This window comes from Pristis pectinata, chromosome 10 (assembly GCF_009764475.1).
Source record: "Pristis pectinata isolate sPriPec2 chromosome 10, sPriPec2.1.pri, whole genome shotgun sequence".
In the NCBI taxonomy this organism is placed as follows: domain Eukaryota; kingdom Metazoa; phylum Chordata; class Chondrichthyes; order Rhinopristiformes; family Pristidae; genus Pristis; species Pristis pectinata.
Window position 1 is genome coordinate 60,481,577 of NC_067414.1, and position 12,005 is coordinate 60,493,581.

A 12,005-nucleotide genomic window follows, 5' to 3' on the forward strand; every position below is an offset into this window, starting at 1 on the left:
AATTTCTCCTTCGTTATACCACCTCGGTCTACTTTTCAGCCACCTCTGTCAAAAAAAACCTAAGGAGGGATTCGGGATCGATGACTTGTGTACAGTGTGGGAGTGAGGGAGATCACATGGCTGTTGCGAGGAGCATTGTTAAAAGGACAGAGTCTTGTGATTTCCCCCATTGGATGACAGACCTGATTCATCTGTATGTGGAGGATAAACTGCATTGAAATCAGGAGGAAAACCTTATCAAGGTGGGTTATCTTTCTTTGCACAGTCCAGCAACAATGGATAACTTGCAGAATTTCTAAAACTGAAAAATGCTAATTGGTAATATCAATCTTTGTTTCCACAACACATTCAAAAGCGAATTTCATGTGCTCAAATATATGTAACCAGTAACATGCTCAGTGGATCATTTGCTTACTTGTATTTTCATGTTCCTAATGAGTGTCTGTCACAGTTTGCCATGGCACAGCAATATCATGTGACATAGGCAAAAAAAGACTCCTTATGATCTATTTGCTGATTGATTCTTTACATTTGGTCAGGAATTTGTGAGCTATTATTCCAATTGCCCGCTGATATTATAAGCAACTTAGCTTGGCTTTGGCAATTTAGGATTTTTTAGCTTTAGGTTTCACCAGTTTAAACACGCTTTATCCCATATGCAATAATGTGAGTAATACACTTCTGTTTATACATGCTGAAACAAACATTTCAAATATTCATATTTACTTTAAATGAATAACTGATTTAATTGTGATTAAATCACAACATTCCACTGTAGTATTGCTCTATTCATAATAAACAAGGTAATTTCTGGCATTAGTAGTGATAAGATTATATAACGATGACATCAGGCATTTTAGTGGGTGTTACCCTTGCTGATTAGAGTGGAGCACTGATTCTGTTACTGAGCTAGTAATACAGAGCATAGGAGTCAAATCACATTTAAAAGTTTTGAATTTCAATAGTTCTTATGAATGAATAAAATTGGAATTAGAAGCTGATATATGTAAAAGTGACCATGAAGTTGTCAGATAGTAATAAAAGCAACTGACTCATTTGCATTGTTTAGAAAAGAAACCTGCAGTTTCTAAATGGTATAACCTATCTGTGAGTTTATCCCATTGTTGGCTTTTAACTGCTTTCTGAAATGATTTATGAAACAATTCAATTTTATCAAACAACTACAGAAAGGAATAAAACCACACAGGTGAATCTGTCTCCTAGGCACAGGATATAACAATAACACACTCGTCTCAATTGACAAGGAAAGTCTTCCTTGAAACCACCTGGGAATTGATATAATTGTTGGGAGAACTGTCCCACAGGTTTCAATGAATACTATGTCATCACAGTTATTTTTGCCAGTTCTACCCAAACCTGCAACTAACATTCAGAAGAACAAGGGCAGCAAGTACATGGGAGCACTATCATCTTCAGATTTCTGAATCGCATACTATCTTGGCTTGGTTCAAAATCCTTCAAGACATGACTTAACAGCGTTATGGGAATGCCCTCTTAACTTCAGTCCTTTTAACAAAAACAAAGTTCACCACCGCCTCCTCAAAGGCAACATGTGCTAACATTATGGTATTGTTAATGAGCAGGCCATCCACTATCAAAGAGTGCATCCATTCTCGTTTCAGATTAAATTGCCCTTGCACCTTGTAGTTAACAAAAGATTGATGGTTGTTTATTAATCTCTTCGTTTATCTTCTGCCTTTATAGTTGTTACTATGGCTAATATGAGGAAAGTGGCAAAATATGGAATAAAAATCTTGAGGCAAAATCATTTCAGAATACTAATTTAAGTGTACAGCAAACACATTCAACGGGACAGTCATGTGGTTTCAATTGTAGACCAACTTGTTTGCTATATGTGTTTAGATGTTCACTCTATGTCCTATAATTTTCAGTCCCATACCTAGGCAGTTTTGTTGGGGAATTGGTACAGAGATTGTCAGTGTTTTTCATATATCTACTATTTGTTGGGGGAGAAAAATCTTCTCATTTTTCAGCCTGGAAAACTAATGGCCCAGATTTAGCTGCCAGTTCCAAAAGGAACTGCCAGCATGTCCCCTTGTAAGCATGGACACATTTGAGACTTCCACGTAAATGTGGAAATTCTGTGAGCTTGCTGTCAGAACTCTGGCAGTTTTCTGGTTGCATTTTGCTACTGAGTTTGGCATGGAGCCCATTCATATCAATGGATATTGTACTGCTACAAGGAAAAAAGGTAAGAATAAGGTGAGTCACATTTTTTGATTAATTGTGTTTGTGTTAATATTTTCAGTGTTATTGTTGATTTTGTTTATATTGCAAATATTTTTTAAAAGTTTAATTGTCTTTTTCATTTTTAACAGTTTTCAATTGTTTCTGAACGACAAGAACATTCAGAAACACTGAAAAATCTTGAGAGCTTTGACAGATTGCAAAGCAAGGGCATGGCATTGCCATCAGTCAAGTTCCTTTGGAGGAGATTCTTAGGCAGGGCTTGTTCTGGCCCATCAGCATGCCTTAGATAAATCATGCCAGGCCCTGGCATCACTCAGTGCTTTATCAGGACAATCATGGTCAGCAAGGTTACCTTTCCAGAGGCAGACAAAAGTAAGTGCTCCATATCTTGAGGCTAATCTAAGCAGCAGACCTCACTCAGCAAAATACAGGCCAGAGAAGAAGGACCAGGCTCTGATACATTCCTTAATGAAGCTTTGACGTGGAACCCAAATGGGCTCTTGAAATTAGCCTGCACATGAATCAAAACAAAATATTTTTTGAAGAGTGTGCATGTATTTGTTCTCCTTGACTTTAATCTTTTTACTGCCATTTGCTTACGTAAGCCACTCTGGCTAATAACTGAAGGATCTCTTTGTCCTTACTTTCAGGAATGCAAAATGACCAGTGAAGAAACTTGGAAATATTATAGGAAAAGAAAAGGAGGAATCCATGTGGAACTCTAGATCATTCCTTTCCAAACAATCTTTTCCCAGTTGTCATTATCATCTCCTCCTTGTTGGCAAACAAGTTTCAATCCACAGATCTGATATTTTACCACTTCCATAATCATCCTTTCAAAGCCTCACGTAGAACTTTGTATAGTACATTTTGAAAATTCAGATTATAAGAAACTCAGTGGTCTTTATTCACAAATATAACCACCATTTGTCTGGTTTATAATTCATGGATTCATTTGGTAAATAGTTTTGAATGCATTATGCATTGCCCTCTGCACAGGATTCTCCAAATAACATTTTTCTGCTCAGTTTCCCCATATACCTCTCTCTGCTGTTGACCTAACACATTTTCTCTATTTTTGGAGCTGGGGGATTAGTTAATGATGCCTTTCTATGGGCAATGCTTTCTTACACCTTTTCCTATACTTAGAGGCCATTTGGCCCACTGGGTCCTAGACAGCTCCTGGGGTGTGTGTCCTCTAGGTGCTCCAGTTTCTTCCCATGTCCCAATGATGTGTTTAAATGACAGCTATAGGTTATCCTTCAGTGTAGATTAATGGCAAAAAGAATCAAAAGGGAGTTGATGGATAGATCTGAGAGAATGAATTGCAAAGATGCAGGGAAGTATGGGGGGAAATGGAACTAATGGATTGTCCCAGGAGCGGACGTGGACCATCTTTGGCATGTGGGAGGAAACTAGAACCCCTGGAATCAACTCACATGGTCATGGAGAGAACGTGCAAACTCTGTCCAGACAGCACCAGAAATTGGGATTGAACCCAGGTCTGTGGAGTTGTTAGGCAGTAGCACTGACTGCTGCACCACTGTGCCATGCTGCTTAAATTGTTTAAACCAGGTATTAATAAAGAAATTTTAAAAAATTATTAATTTGGCTAAAATTTGAAATAAAAGAAATAAAGTATCTTTCCGTATAAAACATTAATGGCAATTAAATCTTTTAAGGAGGCAGCTACGTTGAAAACTTCACAAAGGATTCGATTGATTTGATCTGTACCATCAGCATGTATTGTATCATAAAATGTTAAGAACAAACAAATTAAGTTTTTGCTTTTTTGCAGATTATTCCAGTTGAAAGATTAGTGAAAGGAAAGTTCCAAGACAATTTTGAATTTGTTCAGTGGTTCAAGAAATTCTTTGATGCGAACTATGATGGAAAGGAATATGACCCGGTTTTGGCAAGACAAGGACAGGATGTAATTCCACCACACAACCCAGGTGAACAAATATTCAACAAACCGAAGAGACCTGTAGGCACTGCAGGTAAATTTATGATTACCTGTTGGGTTATGGAAACTTTTCCCCTCTTGAGCATCCTCAAATGATAATTCATTGTGCTCTTACTTCATATGTTGAGTTACATGCAAAAATTGAGTGTTGAAGATGAATGCACAATTCATATAATGGACTGAAGAAATTTGGTCACAGTTAACAGAATGTGGAAGTAACAGGTTAAAATATTTTTAATAATGCACTGAAGAACAAACTTTCTTAACGCACAATGGTGCCCAGGATATGGAACTGCAGACTCAAGCTACCAGAACAAAATCTACCAGTATACTGTTAAATGTTGATGGTATGTATCAGGAGAGCTAATTACAGATTTAATGAGTTTTTTAGGGTGAATGTGGGGAACTCATTAAAATATATACATGAGCTTCTCTTTTAGATTATAATGTGAAGATAGAAAACTCATAGAGTGAAAAAGCTAGCAGGGGAGCAAAAGAAATCACCTACCAATCAACAGTTACGCTGTCAACAGAGGTTAGGGATGATAAAGAGGGACAAGAGCCAGAGTCGGGTACAATGCCATTTATGATTTTGATTAGAGTCGAGCTTCAGTATTGTGATTGGACCAGAAGCTGTACTTGAGGGGCAAAAAGCAACAATGGGAAGTATTCAGTAAGTAGTTGTTGGCTCGCCAATTGGAAGTAATATCCTTCCAAGTCAGAAGATGAGGGTTTCAGGCTTACTGCAGATATTTGAGCATATAATCTTGATGGCTAATTAAGTGTAGGACTCTAATGTTGTATGAGACTGTCTGCCCCCTTTTAGACTGGATCTAAAAGTTACTACGGCTTTTTTAAACAAAGCATGGGGAATCTTCTTGGTTCGTCTTATGTCTGTCTCCAAATCATCCAGTGACTCCCAGAATTCTCATTTGTGTTTATGTTCTCTTTGCCTAACCAATTAGTGATAATGTTCTAATGTCCTCCTATGATTCAATGAAAATTTTTGTCCAGTTTTTCTCCAGCGAAGCATGTTGGGATAAATATGTTTTTAAACAGTGGCTCTACTATTGATGTTTTTGAATAAATAGAGATAGCACCTGCTAAGGAGGTGAAATTGGCCACGTTGAGTCAAAGAAAAGTGAAACTTTGATTGATGTTGACAACTTTTTTGTGGTAGTGATCTTGGATTTGGGTGCTGAGGTTTGCTTAGAGGGTGGAGGACAAAAGAATGCAGGTTCAATACTGAAAATGAACTGATTAGATTAATCAAAAATGAGAAGTGTTACTTTCCAGAATATTGGTCTGTAAACTTTAATCTTTACAGTTTTATGTTTGAACTTGTGCTGAAATTATTTCTTTGTTATTTCTGGTTGAAGTGCCACAGAGAACATCTCCTACAGCACCTAAGATTACAAGAACGCCAAATGTACCGTCCTCAATGGGCATGAGGAAAGCCCAACATCTTTCTCGAAATGGAGCGAGCGATGCAGATGCCCAGATAATAGAGCTAAACCAGCAGGTGGGCATTGTAGAAAAATACTTAGTTATTTCAGTTCCACATGGAACCAACTGCAAAATGTTCCACTGCAGACTACATAATCTGTACAAATATGAATATTCACCTTCTGAAACACAAAATGCCTCTATTGTCTTGATTTATAATTTCAAACCAAGTAAATGGGAGAAAGTGGAGTAAAAATTCTATGTGCAATGTCTCTACAAATTCAGGACATTCTGGAAAAGTGAAGGGAATAAATTAGAGAAATGAATTGTAATTCTTTATTTGCAGTTTCTCAGCCTTTCCTTATTTTAATGAGAACAAAATGTGAACATCAGCCACTGGATTGGTGCAATTGCTTTTTTTTAATCAGTAGATTGTGATTTTTTTAATCCTTGGAGAAAAATGTATTTAGATTTTTTAAAATTTGGTATTAAGCCCATGTTTAAAGACATTAGTGCCATTCAATCTATCTTGCCTGTTACTTCCAAAAAAAAATATGCAATTTTTATGGAAATGAACTTAATTTTCTGGAGGGACAAATGATTACAAATTGTACTAAGAAAGCTGAAAATTAGCACCCAACATTTTGTACTGTTAAGACCCTAACTGCTTCTCACAATGCCATGCTATACCCCTGAATTACTTACAAAATTAGGTGTGTTATATGAGCCTGTTGACCTCTATGGTATTTTGTCATTTATGTGCCAAATTTGTACAGATGCTACTGAAGCAATTTTGTCTTTTTTTTGCATTGTATTTTAGTGCACAGTTAACTGTATGCAAACTAGACAGAGTTGTTTTACTTTACCAAATATAACCTCTGCCAATCCAGTAATAAATACTTTTCAGTAACCTTACGTTTATGAAGCTGTCTGAATTGTTCATGTAATTTCAAACGTAAGAAATGAAATATGCATCCCAAGAAAAATGTTCCATTGATTTGGGCACTCCAATTTAAAAAAAACTGACTCAATTTCCAGGCAGTATGCTTACATTTGCTTTAGCCATATTTAGATTCAAAGAGGTATTTAGCATATTGATTTTTTTCCAGTATATTTATACAACAATTCCCTTGTCTGCTAGGTTTAAGGGACTTTGAAGCATATTGTATTTTTCCTTTGCTTAGAGGTATAGCTGTGCAAAAATCACACTTGTTGAGGGCAAATCTGAATCCCTTGTAGGAAGTGGCCGAAGAAATAAATAACTACTTTCTGCCTGTCTTGAATGAATAAGACAAAAAAGTCTGAAAGTACCAGAGAATCAAGGGTCCAGTGCCAATGACGAATTGGCTAACAAAAAAGTATTAGGGGAAAAAACACAAGAGAAGTTAATGAGCCTGATTAGGGATGCACCCAGGACCTGATGATTTGCAATCCAAGTTTTGAAAGATGTGGCCATAGCGATAGTGGATGGTCCGGTTATTACCTTCCAAAATCTTGTAGACTTCAGAATGGTTTCAGCAGATAAGAGGGTAGCAAATGTGAGCAATGCTATGCGATAAAGGAGGGAGAGAAAAAACAAAACTTACTAGTTTGACATTCATGGTTAGAAAAGTACTGGAATCCAGACTATTGGAAAATGTGATATCCAGCCACTTGGAAAATAATGATCTGATTGAGCAGAGTCAATTTGCATTTATGAAAGGAAAGCCAAATTTGACTGATACATTGAATCTTTCAGGATGTATTTAGTCGAGTTTGGACAAGAAAGTGTTAATGGGATTAGTTGATTCAGTGCCAATTGTTGTGCAGAAAGCAAATCAAAAAGGAGGAAAGAAATGTGTGATTGAGAGAATGAAATACAAGAACCACAAGGGAAATTTTTAAACTTTTTAAACTTACTGAAATCTCCAACAATATTTCAAGACTAAAGGAATGAAACTCAATATTTGTAAAATTTTCACTAATGGTGAGTTTGTTTTGTAGTAGCTAGGGCTTACCATCCCCTTAAACATCTATTTTTTCAGGAATGGATAACTTCAATTTTTGGTGAATTTGCTGGATATGTAACATGCATCTCAAATTAACCACTTTCCATTTGTTTCAGTACTGTCTTAGTGATACACGTGCCAGAATTTTTGTGGAAGAGCTGGGCAACACAGAAACTCCCATTTCTTACTTATGCATGGATGATTGGTGCTATTTTTGTTGTCAAATTTACTCTTTAACAGCAATGATAAAAAACATGTTATAATAATAACTGCCCAGAGTAAGTTACAGAGTTTGCAGTGATGTTGTAGAACTTGATTCAACATATTTGAACAAGAATTCTGATGTAATCTCCAAAGTCATCCCAAGTTATCCTTGATTCATAACTCCGAGAAAGAAACTCGTGCTCAGGCACCCTCCTCCACACTGTCGGACACATGTTTCTTGATCCCTTCACCATCTAAAAAACTATATATCTGCAGCCTCATTCAACTGTGTATTCTTGCTTCCTTACAGCCTGTAATATTTTCTCTGTTCTGTTAAGTGGTACTGTGATTTGTGTAAATCTGGTGTTTTTCACAAAATAAAGACAATTCAGTGCACAATTAAATTAAAATGACCTCAGTTTGCCAGCTTCCAGGAAATAAGAACATAATAGACCAGATCATTCTAGACCCAGCCCACCCATCAAGTCCACACTAATGTTTTCTGAATACAGAGGGCAAGATAAGCTGATCACACCAGAGACATTTAAAAATCTATTCAAATAGTTTCATTTAAAAACAGTTGTTTAAAACTTTAAAATATGAATTTAATTAAGAGCAATTAGAACTAACAAAGCACTTTTTGAACATAGCTATTTATACAGGGTCATTAAAATCCACTCAAATGAAGGGGGATGCTGTTCGTACATCAACTCTTCCTGGTATAAGGTTGACAGATGCATTTTAAGTACATCCAGACAGTCTCTTCAGAGTTCCATGGAGTATGCCATGTTCGGCAATGCATGTGTGGAAAACTGAAGTCCTCAAATGTAAATGGCTGATAGCTAACTGTTTGCTTCAGAACTGTTGAAAACACCAGCCGGTAGAATTTGTCCTAATACAACCTTTTAGCTGAAAAATACTTCTAGAATTTCTGTGCCTTTGACAAGAAAATGGATGATTTTCTTGACTGCTATACATGTTTCCAAAATAAAATATTTTTTGCACACCTTAACCAGCATTTGTAGGCACTTAAATGTATTTTTCTCATAAGAAAATGTTGCTGTCGGCGGTCATTCAACCTATCATATGTTATGCAGATTACTATTGAATATTTTTATGCCAAATATTGCAAAAACAAATGTGGGCTAAGAGTTTATGTTATTAACTCTTCTTTTTAAATTCTAAAAGCTAATGGAACTGAAACTGACAGTGGATGGACTTGAGAAGGAGAGAGACTTTTACTTCAGTAAACTAAGGGACATTGAACTCATCTGCCAAGAACATGAAAATGAGAACAACCCTGCAGTTCAGAGGATTGTAGAGGTTCTCTATGCAACTGAAGTATGTATTTCCATTACTGTTATTCCTTTGAAATTCAACTTCAGCTTCAGCATTCAGAAATACTAATCATAATAGACTGTCCTTTAAAACTGATGTCTAAAATTGTCTTGAAAGCCAGGTAGACCCTCCTCACTCAGGCATTTTGTTGAAGATCTAGATTTTTTTCCCTTTTGTTTTACTTTGAATTGACAGGAAGATATCAGTATTTTTCTTCATCCAGAAAATTGTAATTTAGACTTTTCCGTTTAAAAGAAAGGAATAATTAGGATGTACCAGAGTTAAATATTATCCATTTCGTGGCAATATATTGTATTCAGCATCACTTAAAAGCCTTAAGTATGTTCACTGATGCATCTCCATTTGACTGTAGGAAAGTTACAATCCAATTGATCTCACTTATATTGAATGCATTTTGAGACATTAACTGTTTCAGACACCCCTCAATTGTTACCGGAAACTCTCAGTAGACTCTAAATGACGGACAGTGAAAAGGTTGCTACTTCATCTGTGGATGAAGATTCCCTTTCTAACAAGAGCATTTGATCATGAATAAGCAAAGCAGATTAAGAGAACTCTCATCACATGCAATGTCGCCAATTGACTACTCAGTGCTTTCAGTCGTCATATTTCGAATTGTACCCACGCGTAGCTTCCAGCCAATACAACTGCTTTTCTTTGCTTTCCATAGCACATTAAGATCTTCAATTTTTGCCATGCAATGCTTTTGTACATTTATGGACTGGCTCTGGATTGTTACGTTAGATGCCTATTATATTTTGATTCCTCCTTGCCTTCCTTCCAATATCCAGTGAATTGTTACTTCCCATCTTTGCTCCGCACACAGATTTGTTGAAGCAAGATATTCCAGGGCAAATCCTGTTGGCTATGATTGGTAACAGACTTAAGCTAAAGGGGAAAAAAAATACCAGATTTCACAATGGTGACTCACTGATTCTATTTTGCCACCCCTATAACTTTCCTACCTTCTCAATATACTGTGTGGTCATCAATTTATGCAGCAAATTTTGAATACAGATTCTATTGTTGAAGGTTTAATGAACACATATGCCCAGTTAAGGTTAGCTGCATAATAATCAGACCATTTGCATCTGCATCCATATGCTTTTCATCCATTTGACCCGGGAATGTTCTGTAAAGGGGCATGTTGTTCTAAGGAAAGCAAAAATGCAATCTGGATTACTTGATGCCCAATAGATTGTTGACCCAGGTGGGAAAAGAAGACAGGCTAGATCTTTGCAAGGAGTTTTTGCCTATCTGGACTAATCTCTGAGGTAATTTAAGGGAGGTGACCAAATAGCAACAAGATGAATGCATTTATAAATGGTGTGCAACATACTGCTTTTGGGTTACATCCACACAGAGCCTCTGCTTCAGCAACGCGATCTGTGTAAATGATAGGTAGCACTGGTCAGCCCAGTTCCCTTCTATTTTGGATACTGAATTTTTAGTGTGCAGTGGACACAGATCAAGGGGACAATCAGAGACTTTTTCCCAGGGCGACAATGGCTAACACGAGGGGACATAATTTTAAGGTGATTGGAGGAAGGTATAAGGGGGATGTCAGGGGTAAGTTTTTTACACAGAGAGTGGTTGGTGCGTGGAATGCACTGCTGGCAGAGGTTGTGGGGGCAGATACACAGGGACATTTAAGAGACTCTTAGATAGACACATGAATGCTAGAAAAATAGGGGGCTATGTGGGAGGGAAGGGTTAGATAGATCTTAGAGCAGGATAAAATGTCGGCACAACGTTGTGGGCTGAAGGGCCTGTACTGTTCTGTAGTATTCTATGTTCAATTTTTAGCTTATGAAATTTGACAACCTTTTATCATATTGATAAAACAACACATTTAAAATGAACCAAACCTGCCCATAGTCTTTCTTCTTAGACAGTCCCTTTGGAGTCGAGGATTACTTTACTTCCATTCCAGTTCTGTGGATTCTGGTGGCTGAAGAGACCTATGTGGAAACCACAGAGGGGCTCAGGAGGTGCTTTTGTGATACCTTGTGCTGTCTCTGTTTGCAAATGGCATCTGAATTTGAGGAATTTAGTGCCTTCCTGGATATTTATTCTCCATTTTAAGTAGTCACGGGCCAGGGATTCCTATAAGTCACTGGGGATATCGGTGACCCCAGCGTTACAGGAGGGATTGCATTCCTAGAAAACAGTGAATATTGTGATTTTCCTTCGTGCAAAACTGCGTTATCAGTGCATACATCAAGAAACGCGAGTTGAAAAGAATATTGTCTGTTTACTTTTTTCTCGACATAAATTCTGTGAGAACAAATTTTATTCCATATCTCAAATTTTTGAACAGTGATTTGTGAATTCTTGAAGGGCGAATTTCCATTACCCGAATGGCCTTAACATGGGGTTGCCCAAATTATATTTTTCACAAGGAGACCTCAAGACCATCCTTGAAGCATTTTCTTTGACCTCATGGAAATCTCTTGCCATGAAGTCAAATGCTTGTTTCAGAAGTCTGGTTTTTGAGTGTGTGGATGCTGTGGTTCACCCCAGAGCTGAGTGAGCATAGTCAATATTGGGAACATGGACGCCAACATTGGTTCACCTATTTTGTCAACCAGACCTTGCAAAGATGTCTTTGCTAGTATTTTTCCTGTGTGATGCCCTTTGAGGTGTCTACTGTAGGTTGTCCAAGACTCAGAAAAAATACAGGAGGATGGGTTTGGTGTGCTCAGTAGTTTGTGAGTTTGCCAAGTTTGAGATCTTGATCTTCCAGCACCCTTTTCCTCAGTTGGACTAATCAGGCTGGCACATTTCATTATTAATATTTTCCAGTATTG

At 37.2% G+C, this 12,005-nt stretch overlaps 1 protein-coding gene across 4 annotated transcripts in view; it reads left to right on the forward strand.

Moving 5' to 3' along the window:
* Nucleotides 1-12,005, forward strand: part of mapre3b (microtubule-associated protein, RP/EB family, member 3b) — a 57,830-nt gene that overhangs the window by 38,089 nt on the left and 7,736 nt on the right. For 3 of the 4 annotated variants that reach the window (XM_052024585.1, XM_052024587.1, XM_052024586.1), the window contains exons 4-6: nucleotides 4,031-4,232; nucleotides 5,578-5,720; nucleotides 9,025-9,177. In XM_052024585.1, coding sequence (XP_051880545.1) covers nucleotides 4,031-4,232; nucleotides 5,578-5,720; nucleotides 9,025-9,177 — 498 coding nt within the window. The remainder of the gene's footprint in view (nucleotides 1-4,030; nucleotides 4,233-5,577; nucleotides 5,721-9,024; nucleotides 9,178-12,005) is intronic. The other variant, XM_052024588.1, reaches the window with a different exon arrangement.